Below are 16759 nucleotides of genomic sequence, written 5' to 3'. Positions count from 1 at the left end.
TATTGTGAACAGTGCAGCTATGAATATGTGGTGTACATTTATATTTTAATTATTTTGGGTATATACCTGGATGTGGAATGGTGTCATATGATGACTCTAACTTTTTGGGGAACTGCTGAACAATTCTACCAGCAAGGTACAACGGTTCTAGATTTCATCTCTTCACCAACACTTGTTATTTTCCGGTTTTTAAAATATTATTACAACAGTGGGTGTGAAGTGAGGAGGTGTAAGATGATACCTCATTGTAGTTTGGATTTGCATTTTCCTAATGATAATGATGTTGAGTGTCTTTTCATGTGCTTGTTTGTCATTTGCTTATATTTAGAGAATACTCACATCATTGCCCATTTTCAAATTGGGTTATTTGGGGCTTTTTTTGGTAAAAGTTATTTATATATCCTGGATGCTAGACCTTGAGCAGATACATGATTCATATATATTTTCTCCCATTTTAAATGCTGTCTTCACTTTCTTGTAATTCACGTTTTTGTAAGACCCTTTGATGCACAAAAGTTTTTAATTTTTATGAAGTCCATTTTATCTATTGTTCCTCATGCTTTTGGTATCCTATCTGTGATTCCATTGCCAAATCCACAATGATAAAGATTTACCCCTATATTTTTTTCTATGAGTTTTATGGTTTTAGCAGTTATAAGTCACTAATCTACTTTTAATTAGTTTATGTATATAGAGATAGAGTTCCAGCTTCATTTGACTTTTTATAAATGCTATTAGAAGCAAAATACATTTAATTCATGACTTCTTTAATGTGTTTTTAGAGATCAGGATGGAGCAGGTTTTTGCTGAACCCTGAATCCTAGTGGTTTTTAACAGCACAACTATTTCTTTTACTCACACTGCATGACTCATATTGCTTGGGGACTCTGGTTGATGATGTCCACAGTCAGGGATGAAGGCTGACAAAGTTTCTATCATACAGTTCTGTCACTAGGAACTATATGAATTATATATAACTTTTTGTATTTCACTTTAAAATTTTGTTTTTAATTTAAAAAAGTTAATTAAGATTTGATCCTGAAGGAAAACAAAACATTTCATTCATACACCAGCTCAATAACTCATTAAGCTTTCTAGTTTTTGTGGCAACTTTCAAAGTCATGAATTAAGTATATTTTAGTTCTTATAGCTCAAGCTCAGACTCTTTAAGGCTACCACTTCAACATAATTTCATTGACCAAAGTAAGTCAAAGTAATCCTACCAGTCGCCTAGAAGAAGAAGAAAGAGAAGTAGGTAGTGTATGGTGTTCATCAGAGAACATCACTGAATGTAGTGTTCGCAACATATTTGAAGTGTTGGTTCCAAAATACACAATTTAAAAATGTTCCCATTTAAGGACGGTTTTCCTTCAAACAGTATAGTAAAACATCATTGATTCAAAAATAGAGGTAAATTTTATGTTTAACTGTGCTTGCTCAAGTATACTTTTACATTATTTGTACAGAAAAATTATTTGGCTGAGTATAATGTGGGATTTAATGAAGAGAATTTGGGCTTAGTTTAGAAAACAATTTTTAACTAGTTTAGGAGGAAGTAATTCAGTGATGCTTACCAGTAGGTGTCAGCCACAGCTCATGCAATGGGGTGCCTATTTGTCAAGGTTTTTGGGGGAGGTACTAATAAGGGTTTGGTTTTTTTTTCCCCACCCAGTATCCTAATGAACTGCAGTTTTCTTATGGTCAGCTTGCTTATTTTTAAATAAAAACACAATGTATCTACTCTGTTATATAGAGTAACTGCACCATTAGCAGGAGAAACACTCAGTGCTTAATTGTGTGTGAAGCTGTATACTGGAAAGAGCTAAGTAAGTTCTCATGAGAAGATTAGAATACTGTTTGATGGCACCAAATAGACATCTGGAAGGAATGACCACAGGTCCTGTGAGTCAGCCAGATGTGATACTGATTGTCACAGATAAAACAGAGGAGGTTTTTCTCTGGATAAGTCTTTCCTTTTCAGGGAACAGCTGTTGTATTAAATAGCCTCTTACTGCTACTCCCCCTCTACGTTACCCTATCCCTAGCTGGCAAATAGTTTGCCTAAAAAGTTTTGTATGTATGCCCATAAATGGAAGTGCATATTCTCCTTAATAGAGGAGATACCAGTACTAAAACATTTTGAGATTTTGGACAGATCTAAGAGTAACATCTGAGGAGAGACTTGTCCTGAAGAATCTCATTGCATAGATTGATTTCAAAATGTGTGTTTTCTTTTTTTAAGAATCACCATTTGAAAACTGAATACAAGTGATTTTATTAAAAAATGAATATTTGGGATGCCTGGGTGGCTCAGTTGGTTAAGCATCTGCCTTTGGCTCAGGTCATGATCCTGAGATGGAGTCCCTCATTGGACTCCCTGCTCAACGGGGAGCCTGCTTCTCCCTCTGCTGTTCCCCTGCTAGTGCTTTCTCTCTCTCTCTCTTTCTATCAAATAAATAAATAAAATCTTTTAAAAAATGAGTATCAATAAATGCTTCATTGTCTTCAGTATTCAGCCAAATAGTGAATATTTGTATTCAGTATTTGACTGTCATAAAAGGAGATATATGTATATATAAGCAACTTTGGATGCTGTTGCTAAAAAAAAATATCAGTATGCCAACTGAAATTAGTAATGTCATTTCCTTGTTTAAAATAAACCATTGCATTTTTATTGTGTTCAGAATTTTTTTTAAAGATTTTATTTATTTATTCATGAGAGACACGGAGAGAGGCAGAAACAGGCAGAGGGAGAAGCAGGCTCCCCACAGGGAGCCCGATGCGGAACTCGATCCCAGGACCCTGAGATCACAACATGAGTCAAAGGCTCAACCACTGAGCCACCCAGGTGCCCCTGTATTCAGAATTTTTTTGTAAAAAGTTTTCCCATAGTGTAAGATAAGCTCTAACGATCTGTTCCACACCACTTTCTACAAAATCATCATAGACCTTTGTACCCTATGGCCCAGACATAATCAAACTGAGTGTTTAAAACCCAAATTGGATAAATAATGATTGATTACTCAATTATGTAGGAGTTTATGCTGTGAGTACCACATTTTTAATGTAATTTTTAAAATTATGTGAGACATAACATGCACATGCTTACTGTTAAATATTCAAATACTAAAGTAGATGGGGAATAGCAACCCTAGTCCTTTCCTTAATGGTAATCATTGTTACTAAGTTTATGTGTGAAAAACGGCTTTGTTACAAACAGAAAACTTTCTAGTCTTCACTTTTGTTTTTCTATTAACATGATTTTTTTAGAGGAGGGAGGGGCAGAGGGAGACAGAGGGAGAGAGCAAGAACCTTAAGCAGGCTCCATGCCTACTGAGTCCTATGTGAGGCTGGATCTCACGACCCTGAGATCACAACCTGAGCCGAAATCAAGAGTTGGATGCTTAACTGACTGAACCACCCAGGGTTCCCTACACAATTGTTTTTATAACAGGATTTTTGAAAATGTAAGATCTGTTCAGGAGGACTGTTAGGGAGTTACAGCAGAAGAGATTGTATTTGCAGTTTCCCAAACATACCTCCCTGTCTCAAATTTGCATATGTTGCTTCTTGTGCCTAGAAAGCAAACCAGTGGCACTCTTCCTCCCTGCCCCACAGCAACCTCTGAAAATTTATGTTTGTCTTTCAGGACTCCAGCCACACCTAACTACTTCTTAAAAAAACTATTCCTGATTCTTTGTTATTGCTAGCTAGCCCACTCTACAGTATGTTTGAGTGTAGGTGTTCATTTAGTCTCAACAACCCCTGTCTTTGTGTTATGTAAATTTGAACTGGGCGCATGTGTGCGTAAGTGTGTGTGTATTTGTGTGAGAGAGAGAGAGACAGAGACAGACAGGCTGGCTTTCTGTGAGTGGAATTTCTGATCTTTTCATGGAAGGGCCATTCCCTCCAAAACTTTGCCTCTGTGTAAGGCACCTAGATTCATCCCAATCTGTCTTCCCAATGGCCTTTTCCCTAACTGCCACAGCATACCCCTCAGGACCTGGTGGCCAAGATCTGCCACTTCCCTGGATCATGAGCCCCAGCTTACTCTGGTTACCCTGAGTTTAAGTAGGTCTTGGTTTCTGGCACCTGGGGATTTCCCTTATTTTTTTTAAGAGGCACACAATTTGGGAGTTTGGAGGCAAGGAGGTGGGGGTGAATGTTAGTTTTCTTGGGTGCTATAACAAATTACACAGGCTAGGTGGCTTAAAACAAGAGAGATTTATTCTCTTACAATTCTGGGGGCCGGAAGTCTGAAATTGAGGTGTGGGCAGAGTTGGTTCCTTTTTGGGGCTCTGAGGGAGAGACTCTATTCCTTTCTCTTTACTTCTGGTGGTTGCCAGTGATCCTTGTTGTTCCTTGCTGGTGTCACTCTAATATCTGGCTTCATTGTCAGTTGGCATTCTTCCCTGTGTGTTGTCTGTTAAGAACAGTTTAATTTCTCCCAGGACTCTGGTGGAATACAGGGCTTCTGGTTTCTCTGAGAGACATTAATTTTAGGTGTTCAAATTTATAGGTTTAAATTGTAGTATGAGCTATATAATCATAAAACCCAGACCTACTGCTTTATTATGTTTGCATTACCTTCTCCAGATTTACACTCCTCCCCCCAGAAATAGTCCTTTGTGTTTAAGCTCATTAGAAATGTTTATACCTATTTCAAAAATAAAATTTAATTCTGAGTTTTTAATTTTCAGCCAGAAAACCTTGCTCAGAAGCTTCCAAACCTTGTGGAACTGTGAGTCTGTTTATTCAACTTTTTAAAAAAACAAGAATGAAAATAATTTTAAGTTATTTGAAATAATAGGATATACAATTTTAATGTATTTATTATTTTTTGGTATCGTGGTCGTCATGTTCATGTAGGTAGTTCTGCTAAGTCAGTAGTATTTTAAAGTATTTTACCATTTAAATTTGTGTTTTAAATGTCTTACCTTAAGGTAGTAGAGATGAACTTTTTAAAACTATGAAAGATATTTTTTTTTCTTGGTTACAAAGTCCTTCTGGACAGTGTAATTGAGAAAGTTTTTTGCTGTTACCACTACTCCATGTGTTACTTGATATAAATATCTAACAGTGTTAATGATTTAAAATATAGACTAAAAGCCTACTTCCCTGTGTCCTCCATATCTCTTTTGTTCTTTAGTTCTTTTGACAATTACTTCCATAATGCTAAATAATATGTTCACACCTTTTTTTGTTGTTGTTTTTAAAGATTTTATTTATTTATTCATGAAAGATAGAGAGAGAGAGGCCCAAAGACATAGGCAAAGGGAGAAGCAGGCTCCACGCAGGAAGCCCGATGTGGGACTCGATCCTGGGACCCTGGGATCATGCCCTGAGCCAAAGGCAGACAACCACTGAGCCACCCAGGCATCCCTACACCTTTGTTTTTTAGTGCATCAACTTTAAGTATCTGTTGATTTACCTATAAGGAAGATATTTAGAATATTCTCTTTCCTTTCTTTCCAGCTCCCTCCTATTTTTGTTGAAGGAGGTGTTTTCATTGCTGTTTCTTGTTCTTTATTATTTGGCATGATTTTCAAAAAGTAAAGGAAGGAAAACTAACTCTAGACCTCCATCTTTAAGCTGGGAGTCTGTCATTTCTTCCCCTCCCTCCATCCTTTTATTTTGAAAAATTTCAAACTAACAGAAAAATTGAGAGCATAGTACAATGAACTTCCATATATGCTTCACCTAATTTAACCAGTTAATGTTTTGCCACATTTTATTTCTCTTTCTGTCTCCTATCCTTTCCCTCCCTCCTTCCCTTTCCAGTCCTCTCACATGCATGTAGACACATACACACACACACAAATTTCAGATATTATGATACTTCACCCCTAAATATAACAGTATGTATCTACTAAGAATAAAAGCAATTTTGCATGTACTTATATTATCACACATTAAAAGTAATATTCTGGGGCGCCTGGGTGGCTTAGTCCGTTAAGCATCCAACTCTTGGGTTGGCTCAGGTTGTGAACTCAGGGTCATGATATTGAGCCCCTAGTAGGGCTCCTTGCCAGATGTGGAGTTTGCTTAAGATTCTCTCTCTCCCTCTCCTGCTGCCCCTCCCCCTGCTTATGCTCTCTCTAACAACAAGAAAAAAAGTAATATGAATTCAGTAATATCATCTAATATACATTGCCTATTTAAATTATCCCAATCTCTCCCCAACTTAATGTCTTTAGTGTCCAGATTTCTCTGATTTTTTCCCCTTGATTAGAATCAGTTTAAACATCTTTGATTTTCTACCTCATTTGCTTTATCAAGTTTTTAATTTCATTCTCTTTATTTTTCTTTTAAAGATATCATTTATTTGTTTGAGAGAGGAAGAGAAAACATGAGCAGGGGGAGGGGCAGAGGGAGAAGCAGGCTCCCTCCTGAGCAGGGAGCCTGATATGGAGCTTGATCCTAGGACCATGGGATCATCACTTGAGCCAAAGGCAGATGCTTAACTGACTGAGCCACCCAGGCACCTCAATCTCATTCACTTTATATATGTGTATATATATATTGTTGTGCCCAAGATTGTGAATCCGAGAAACCAACAAGGAGCTGACACCGATGCAAACACACGAGGGTTTATTTACAAGCTCGAGCTTGGGTCCAAGTATACCCGACACAGCAGAGCAGGGACTTGGACCCCGAGGTGGGTTTCAGCTTAGTTTTAAGGGCTGGTCTAGGAGACCTCCAGAAGGGGTGGAGCAATTCCTCAAGTTCTGTTTACATTTTGATATTGAGCTCTGTTCTTATTCTAATATGGAGCTTCCTGCCCTTGGCTTGGGCTCTGTTCTTATTCTAATATGGAGCTTCCTGCCCTTGGCTTGGGCTCTGTTCTTATTCTAATATGGGGCTTTCTAGGACGTTAAGCTATAAGCTGTTTTTTTTTCTCCTGTAACTGAAGTAATGTAAATTTCAGCTCTTATTCACAGGGGCCTGGGATGGCTGTACTTGTGCTAACCCTGAACTTAAAGTGGAATGGCCTTAATTTTCTCGGCCTCCACAATATGTGTGTATTTTTTGAAGCTTTTGAGAGTGTTGCATACATCATGGTTTTTTACCTCTAAATAATCAGTATGTATTTTCAAGAAGAAGGAAGTCTTAAAATTATTTTAAGTCTTTTTGTTTTTAAAGGTTCCTTATAGTTTCATTCATATAGGATTTGAATATTTCTAATGTTTATTCCTAAACATTTAATATATAATCTTTGCTATTATAAATGAATTTTCTTACCTGTTACCTCTTTAAGTGATTATTCTTTTAATATTTGAACACCATTTGTTTTCGTGTGTTATCTTTATACCCTGATGCCTTGCTGAAATCTTATTGTTTGAGTTAGTTTTATGGTTGATTCCTCAGGGTTTTTAGGCATACCCTCTTGTCTGAAAATACAGATAGTGTTATTCCTTTTTTTTTCTAAACCTTATGCCTTTAATTATCTTCTCTAGTCTGATTGCATTGGCTAGTCCTTTCAGAACAGTGTGAAATTGTACTAGAGATGATAGGCATCCTTGTTTTCTTTCTGACCTTAGTAGGAATGCCTCCAGCATTGCCCCATAAGAAAAACACTGGCTTTACGATTAATGTATATGTATTCTATTGTGTTAAGTAAATATCCATTTGTGTCAATAATCTATTGCTGCTTAACAAATTACCCCAGAATGTAGTGGTTTAAACTGTGGGTAGGGGTGCTTAAAAGAATAAAACACTTACTGTCTCCTATTTTCTGAAGGTCTAGAATCTGGGCTTGGCTTAGCTGCATTCTTGGCCTCAATGTCTCTTTCAAGGCATGCAATCAAAGATTGTTGCCCAGGGCTGCTGTTTTCCCTGAAGGCTCAACTAAAGAAGTATCCTCTTCTGTGTTTACTCATGTGGTTGTTGGCAGGATTCAGTTAATCTTAAATTGTTGGTCTGAAGGTCTCAGTTCCTTGCTGGTTGTTGGCCAGGGGACTGACTCCCTTAGTTCCTTGCCAGTTGGCCTCTCTGTGGTGTCACGCACAACATGGCAGCTGGCTTCCATCAGTTCACAGAAAAAAGAAGAGCCAGAGAGGGTATGCAGGTTAGTCTCTTTCTAATCTAATCCCATCACCTTTGCTATATTTTGTTAGAAACAAGACAGTAGGTCCAGCCCAACACTTAAGGGGAGGCTGTTACACAACGGCCTAAATGCCAGATAGTAGAGATAGTGGGGACTGTCTTGGAGGCTGCCTAACACACCATTAATTCCTACTTTCTCAAGAATTGTCATTAGTAATGGGTGTGGAATTTATTCAAAACCTTTTTCAGAAAAAAATTCTTGAGGCCTTCAGGCAAAACAGTGAAACAATGATGAAGATGAAGAAGACTGTAGTATAATACTCCAAACTGTATTATGTATACAATGGTGGTTGCATTCAGGCTTGAAGTGTTTTTCTTTGAGCCCTTTAAAAGTATTTTTATGTAATATATATGTAGTTAATTGTATATAACATATGTATTATATATTACATATAATATTACATATTTATTATGTGTTACATAATAATATATAAGTATATATGTTCATATCTAATCTAAGTTATGTAATATGAATGAATAAATAGTATATAATTCTGTATTATGTATATTATATATAATTTGGATTTTAATACTTTTCCACATGTATTAATATATCATTTTTCTCTGGCTACTTTTAAGATTTTCTTTTTTGGTTTTCAGAAATTTAACTATGATGTACATTGCTATAATTTTGTTTGTATTTATGTTGGACTTTGCTGAGCTTCTTGAATTTGTCTTTTCCCAAATATGATACATTTTCAACCATTATTTCTTTGAATATTTTTTTATACACTATTCTGCCTTCTTCGGCACCATTTACACATATGTTGTATCTGATGATGATGTACTACAATCCTCTAAGGCACTGTTCATATTTCCTTCAGTCTTTTTTCTCTTTGCTCTTTTTTTTTCCCAAAGATTTTATTTATTTCAGACTGAGATATAGCAGGAGCTGAGTGGGGGAAGGGCAGGGGAGAAGCAGACTCCCTGCTGAGCAAGGAGCCCCACATGAGGCTCAATCCCAGGACCCTGTGATATGACCTGAGCTGAAGACAGATGCTTAACCAACTGAGCCACCAAGGCACTCCTTCTCTCTGCATTTTACATTAGACTATTTTTATTGAGCTTTCTTCAAGTTCATAAACTCTTTCCTTTGTCATATTCATTGTGTTATTCACCTTTATTCAGTAATTTTTTCAGTCTCAGATCTTATTTAGTTTATTCATTCATTCATCTGACCATCTGTCTTCCCTCCCTTCCTTCCTACTGAAATTTCCCATCTTTACATTATAGGCATATTCTACTTTAGATCACTATGTATAGCTATAATAACTACGTCAAATTTCCTGTCTGCTAATTCCAACATCTTGGTCATCTTGAGCTTGATAGCCATTGTTTGTTGTTGTTGTTAATGGACCACATTTTCTTGTGTTCTCATATGTTGAATAACTTTAGGTTCTATCCTGACAATTAGGAATGTTGTGTCTTGAAGACTGTAATCTGCTATATTTGATATTTTTGCTTTAGCAGGAAATTTACCTGGTTTAACTTAAGCATTGAACTGTTTCTTGGAAGGCAGCTGAAGTCTCAGTACAGTTCTTTTACCTTTAACTGTAGCTTTTTCCATATTTGTATGTTCTAAGATGGCCAATGATTTAGGCAAAATTTAGAAGTAGAATTTAGGGTTCTCCTTCCCTGGCTCTTTTTTTCTGGTATTCTCCCTTTAATTGTCAGTGGTCATGGTTGCCCTGAACCCTGTCCTCCTATTCTTTAGAGTAGTAAGACTGATGTTTTCTATCAGAATTTTAACCACTTTGCCTGGTAACTGTCTATACCCGGCCTTTAAGGTACAAAATGCTGCTTAAAAAACAAAACTCAACTCACTCACTGCAATTCCTTCTTCTAAGTTTAGATTCTTTGCCAGAATTGGCTTGTTTTTATTTACACTGCAGTACCTTAGAGGTGTGTGTGTGCGCATGGTTGTGCATGTGTATGCACGCATTAGGATTTTAGTTGTTATCTGCCAGAGAAGAAATCCAGTAGGAGTTTATTTTGCTGTACTGAATTGGAACTTGCATTCTTTTCTTCTAACTACTTTAACCTTTTCTTTTAACTGTCTTTATAATTCAAGTGGTTTCTTGAAGTCTGTATTAGTTGGTTCTCTGATTTTTGACCGATCTGACAATCTGGGCGGTTTAACTGGAGTGTTTTAGATCATGTTACATTCAATATGATTACTGATATGATTGAGTTTAAGTCAACCATCTTACAACCTGTGTTCTATTTGTCTCAGCTGTTATTTATTTTTTCCCTCCTTTCTTTCTTCCTTTAAAATTATTTTAGTGTTATGGAGGATCCCATTTTACTACCACTGTTGGATTATTAACTTTCAGTGTTTTAAGGTTGATATTGTGCTGCTTTAACCTGTTACAATATGCCTTCACATAATGTACCACTTCATGTGTAACAGGAACTTTATATCAGTACTTCATTCTTTGTGCTATTGTATGGCTTACATATGTTTGTGTTTGTGTGTGTATCTATCAGTATACATATACGTGTACACATCATGTATATGTCAGTCAGGGTCCAGTTAGGAGATAGAAACCATTCCCTTAAACAGGAAAAATTAGAGTTGTTGACTAGTAAAATGTTATTAGCTACTAAAAGAGGTTAAAAGGAGTCTAAGGTTTTCAGAATTAGTAAGTACAAAAAGTAGGTCTTCTGGGCTGAGGGAAAGTAGACAATGAAGGGAATAATGACTGAGGAGAACACCATCCCCTAGGCTGATATTTAGATCTCTTCGGCAGAGGTCTGGCTGCCACAAGAACGTACAGCCTACTGGTGTGAAGGAGCTTGCCAGATGGTTTAGGCTGGAGCTGATCTTTAATATCAGCTCACTATTGCAGGAGGGTTTTGGTAATCTGGAGCTGGTCTGTAGAAGCAGTATGGCTAGTGGGGAGGCAACTGCCTGAAGTGTGAGCAGAGCTACCACAGAAGTGGCCACAGGGTGGTAAGACTGTTGGTTGAGGCTGGTTGAAGCTGGTCTTTAGAAGTTCATTGCTGGGTAGGGGGAGAGTGGCCTGAGGGTGCAGCCAAGAGCTGCTACAGAGCTGGGCCAGGGGAATTCATAGTTTGAGAATGTGGCTTGAGGTTTTCCAAGAGGGCTGCTGAGGTGAGTGCCTCTGGGCCTTGGCTCCTGTGCTAAGTAAACAACTGAAGGCGGACTGGACCCAGAAGGGAGGGCCTTCCTGCTGCTGTCATCTGGCAGGGTCACTCCGGGGCCCTCTTTTGACAGCTTTACATTAGGCCACTTGACAAAGGAGATGTGTTGACAGGGTCTAGCTCTAGCAGGCATAAAAGATAGATTTTGAGCTGACAGACTAAACTCATAACTGACAGAAGTCATCATTTTAATTTTGAATTTAGGTTGTTAACTTAAATTTAAAATGCGAAATATCTTTTATTCTCTCAGATTTACCTGAATAAAGTCTTTATTTCTCCATCTTTTTTTTAAATTAAACTTTTTACTTTGAGATAATGGTGGAATCACATGTAATTGTAAGAAATAATACAGAAATATCTCGTGTACCCTTCTAGTTTCCCCCAATATTCACATCTTGCATAACCATAGTACAAGATAAGCACCAGAAAATTGACACTGGTGTTATCTTACTCAGTGTTCATCATTTTCTGTGTAGCCATTTGTGTGTGTGTGTGTTCTGTGCAATTTTTTCATGTATAGATTTGTGTAATCACTACCATAGTCAAGGTAGAGAGAGTACTTTCATCACTGCAAGGATTGTTTGAGCTACCCTTTCATTTTCTCTGCAGTCCCCCAAACCTTGGCAACTACTACTCTGGTCTCCATCTCTATCACTGTATCTGTTTGAGAATATTATATAAATGGAATCATAGTATGTAACCATTTGGGCTTGGCTTTTTTTTCATTCAGCACAATCCCTTGAGATCTGTTGGAGTTGTTGCATGTATCAGTAGTTCCTTTTTGTTGGAGAAGTATATTTCATGGTATGGATATAATGCAGATTCTTTGACCATTTACCCATTGAAGGACATATCAGTGGTTTTGTTTTTATCTGTAATAAATAATGCTGTTTGGCACATTTGTATACATGTTTTTTTGTGAATAAGTTTTTCTTTCTTTCTTCATTCATTCATTCATGCATTCATGAGAGGCACACAGAGAGAGGGGGAGAGGGAGAAGCAGGCTACATGCAGGGAACCCGATGTGGGACTTGATCCTGGAACCCTGGGATCACACCCTGAGCCAAAGGCAGACACTCAACCGTTGGAGCCACCCAGGCGTCCCATGTGAATAAGTTTTCATTTCTCTGAGATAAATGACTAAGACTGCAATTGCTGAGTCATACCATAATTACATGTTTCATTTTGTTGTTGTTGAGATATAATTTACATACGATAAAATTCGCCCTTCTAAGTATAAAATTCAGTGGTGTTTAGTATAATCACAAGATTGAGCAACCATTAGCACTATCTAATTCTGGAACATTTTCATCACCTCAAAAGAAACCCACTTAGCATTCATTCCTCCCTTTTCCCAATCCCTAATAACTCCTCAGTGACCAATAATCTGCTTTCTGTTTCTATGGCTGTGCCTGTCCAGGACAATCATACAATATGTGGCTTTTTTTAGGTCTTGCTGTTTTAACATAGCATGTTTTCAGGGTTCGTCTATGTCGTAGCATGTTTCAGAATTCATTATTTATGGATGTGTAATATTCCATTGCATAGATATACCATGTTTTGTTTATTCAGTCTTTAGTTAATAGACATTTTTAGTTGTTCCCACATTTTGGCTATGGTGATTAATGAAAGTGTGAATAGTCATGTAGAAGTTTATGTATGAACATATATTTTCAGTTCTTTTGGGTTTATACCTACGAGTAGAATCGCAGTGCTAACTCTGTTTAGCCTTTTGAGGAACTGACAAACTATTTTCCAAAACTGCATCATTTTACAATTCCACCAGCAATATGTGAGGATCCTAATTTCTCCACATCCTCATCAACACTTGTTACTTTCTGTACTTTTGATTATAGTCATCCTGGTAGGTGTGATTGGTATCATAGATTTGTTTTGTATTTTTCTGACTAATAATGTCTTTTCATGGGCTTACTGGCCATTTGTATATTACTTTGGAGAAATGTCTGTTCAGATCTATCCATTTTTAAATTATGATATTAGTCTTTTTATTGTTGAATTGTAAGATTTCTTTATATATTTGCTTTATATATTTGAGATGGCTTTACATATATTTAAGTGCTTTATATATTTGAGATATATAATTTATATATTTGAATGCTTTATACATTTGATACTTATCAGAACAAGCTTTTCAAATATTTTCTCCCATTCTGTAGTTTACCTTTTTACTTTCTTGATAATTTTTTATCTGGCATCTTATGTTGGTATCCTATATAAGAAACTGTTTTTAATCCATCATCATGAAGATTTAATTGTTTTTCTTATTCAGGCTATATAATTTTAGCTCTTGCATTTAGGTCTTTGATCCATTTTGAGTTAAGTTTTGCGTATGCTACAGTGTAAAGGTCTAACTTGTTTTGTATGTGCAGGTCCAAATAGCTCCTCAACATTTATTGAAAGGATACTCTTTCCCCATTAAATTGGACATGTGGGTGAATTTCTGGATTCTCAGTTTTATTCCATTGATCTATATGTCTATCTTTTTGCCAGTAGCACACAAACTTGATTACTGTAGCTTCATAGTAAGTTTTAAAATTGAGAAGTCTGATTCCTCCTAATTATTCTTGTTTTTCAAAATTGTTTTAGCTTTTTTAAGTCCCTTGTGTTTCCATATTCTTATTTTTCAAAATTATTTTAGCTATTCTAAGTCCTTTGTATTATTTCCATGTGAGTTTTAACATCTGCTTGTTAATATCTGCATCTTTCTTTATTAAAGAAAAAAGTCATCTGCAATTGATGATAGTGATTGCATTAAATCTTTACTTAGATCCATATGTGGAGTGCTGCCATCTTAATAATATGTCTTCTAATCTATGAATGTGAGGTGTCTTTCAATTTAGGTCTTCAGTTTTTTCAACATTTTTTTGTTTGAACATTGAACACTTTTCAGTGTAAAAATCTTGAGCTTCTTTTGTTAAATTTATTCCTAACTATTCTTTTTGATTCTATTACACATAGAATGGTTTTCTTAATTCATGTTAGAATTATTCATTGTCTTGTATGTAAAAAATACAACTAATTTTTGTATGTTGATCAACATATTCTTCAACCTTGAATTCATTTGTTCTTTTATTTTTTTTTTGTGGATTCCTTAGGATTTTCCATATACAAGATCATGTCATCTGCCTATGAAGATAGCTTTGATTCTTTCTAATCTGTATCCCTGTTATTTCTTTTTCTTGCTTAATTTCCTTGGCTATAAATAGAATGTTGAATAAAAGTGGTGAGACTGGGTATCTTTGTTTTGCTCCTGCCTAATGTTAGGGGGAAAGCTTTCAGTCTTTTGCCATTTATTGTCGTGATAACTATACATTTTTCATAGGTATCCTCTATGTTATTGAGGAGATTCCCTTCCACTGCTTGTTTGTTGAGATTTTTAGCACAATAGGATTTTTTATTTTGTCAGATGGTCTTTTTTTCATCCATTGCGATGATATTATTTTTTCTTTTTTCTGTTAATATAATGTAAATGAAAATCAATGTATTACATTGATTGATACTTGTATATAGAACCAATCTTTTATCAGTGGGGATAAATACCATTTGGTTGTGGAATATAATACTTTTTATATGTTGCTGGATTTGGCTTATTAGTAATTTGTTGAGAATTTTGCTTCTGTATTCATAAGGGAAATTGGTCAGTGGTCTTCTTGTGATATCTTTATCTTCTTGTGATGTCTCTGGCTTACTATTTTGTTGAGGAATTTTGCTTCTTATTCATGAGGGAAATTGATCTGTGGTCTTGTGACACCTATCAAGCTAATATTGGCTTCATAGAATGAGTTGAAAGAGTTCTGTCTTTTCCTTTCTTTTTTCTTTCTTATTATTCTTTAAAGTATCTGCTCAGTTACCTTTGTGGTCAGCTGCTGATTAGGCAGAGATTTCCTTAGTTGCCTGAGTCCAGTAGGTCTCCCAGTCTTTGCTGAGGAGCTTTGTTTTTGTATGGCAGCAGGCCCTCACCTCTCAGCCTGGTATTTCACAACTTTGCCTTAGCTACTCTGTCTTATGTAGGAGCCTTAAGTTCAGCAGAGGGGATTGTTTAGGGTCTTTTCAACTCTTCCCTGAGCATTAGCACATTTCTGGACCTGCCTTTGACCTTGTAGACTTCCAGAAATATACCAGAGCTTTTCAGAGCTCCTGAAACATCTTGCCCAGCTTTTCCATTCAAGGTTTTTGGTTGTCTGTTATTTGCTCCAGCAGTATCTTTTGACTCAGGTGGCTTTGAAGTTAAACAATGGCCCATAATTTGTTTGGGGGGGGGGGGGGGGGAGTTTGTACTTGGGCAAGTTTCTAGTCAGATCAAGTTAAAAATAGCTTTGCAAGTGGGGGCTTCCAAGGAAATCAGGAAACAAGTCAAATGATGGCAGTTCTCTGGGAGTGAACTGTAACTTGGTTCTGTCCCTTCAGGCGCTAGCCAGGCTGCTGCTTTTCACTTTGATTGTGGGCTAGATTTTTTTGTTGATTCTGCTTCTGCAGAACTGAAAAATGAGGGATAGAATTAGAGGAAGTGAAAATGCCCCAAAGTTCACAGCTCATTGTGCCTAATGAGATTTTGCCATTTTTCTCAAATAAACCCTCCCAGTATCACTTTGGTTAATTTCCAGAGTTTTGTACATAGATTTCTTACCATTTTTGCCAGTATTCTTGTTGATTTTATGCAAAAGAATTTTTGAAGGTCTTTACTCTTTTACTTTTGCTCCAGATTTGTAGTTTCATAAGAAATTCCCAAATAATTTTCTAAGTTGGCTGCACCTTTTTACATTCTTCCAAGCAAGATGTGATTGTTCTAGTTTCTCCACATCTTGCCAATATTTGGTGTTATCATTAGTTTTTATTTCTGTCATTTTTATAGATGTGTGGTTTTATCTCATTGTGGTTTTCATTTATATTTTTCTAATGGTTAATGATACTGAACATCTTTTCAAGTATTTAATGGTTATCTGTATCTTTTCTTCAGGCACATATATCTGTTGCTCATTTTCTATTTGGATTTATTTTTAGTCTTGAGTTTTAAGAGCTTTGAAATATTATAGAAACCAGTTCTTTGTTATATATATTGTTTACAAATATTTTCTTCCAATGTGTATTTTGTCTTTTCATCCTCTTTATGTTCCTTTGCAGAGCAAAAGTTTTACATTTTGATGAAGTCTGGTTTATCAATTTTTGTTTTTATGTATCATGTTTTTAGTGTCAATTCTAAGAACTTCTTGTCTAGCATTAGGCCCTGAAGGTTTTCTCCTGTGAGAAAAATCTCACATTAGTTTTTTCTCTGAAGGTCATAGAGTTTTTGTTTTACATTCTTCATCATAGTTTAGAAGTTTTGTTTTGTTTTGGTCTTCTGGAATTAGGATTCTTGAAGACTTTTTTTTTTTTTTTCCTTTCAGCACTTTTATGTTGTTCATTATCTTCTGGCTTACATAGTTTCTGTTGTGACATCTGCTGTTATTCTTATATTTGTTCCCCTGCA

The 16759-nt window shown here is 36.2% G+C and overlaps 1 protein-coding gene across 9 annotated transcripts in view; it reads left to right on the top strand.

The window, feature by feature from the left end:
* The window catches only part of LRRC28 (leucine rich repeat containing 28), a 158939-nt gene that overhangs the window by 17993 nt on the left and 124187 nt on the right, over nucleotides 1–16759 (top strand). For all 9 annotated transcript variants that reach the window (XR_012017006.1, XR_012017007.1, XM_072797197.1 and 6 more), the window contains one exon: nucleotides 4701–4741. Coding sequence is in view for 7 of the 9 variants with exons in the window: in XM_072797197.1 (XP_072653298.1) it covers nucleotides 4701–4741 (41 nt within the window). In the remaining 2 variants the exon portion in view is untranslated. The remainder of the gene's footprint in view (nucleotides 1–4700; nucleotides 4742–16759) is intronic.

Source organism: Canis lupus, chromosome 2 (genome assembly GCF_048164855.1).
Source record: "Canis lupus baileyi chromosome 2, mCanLup2.hap1, whole genome shotgun sequence".
Lineage (NCBI taxonomy): Eukaryota > Metazoa > Chordata > Mammalia > Carnivora > Canidae > Canis > Canis lupus.
The sequence above is the reverse complement of the archived record's forward strand: the minus strand, read 5'-3'. Positions and strand labels throughout refer to the sequence as shown.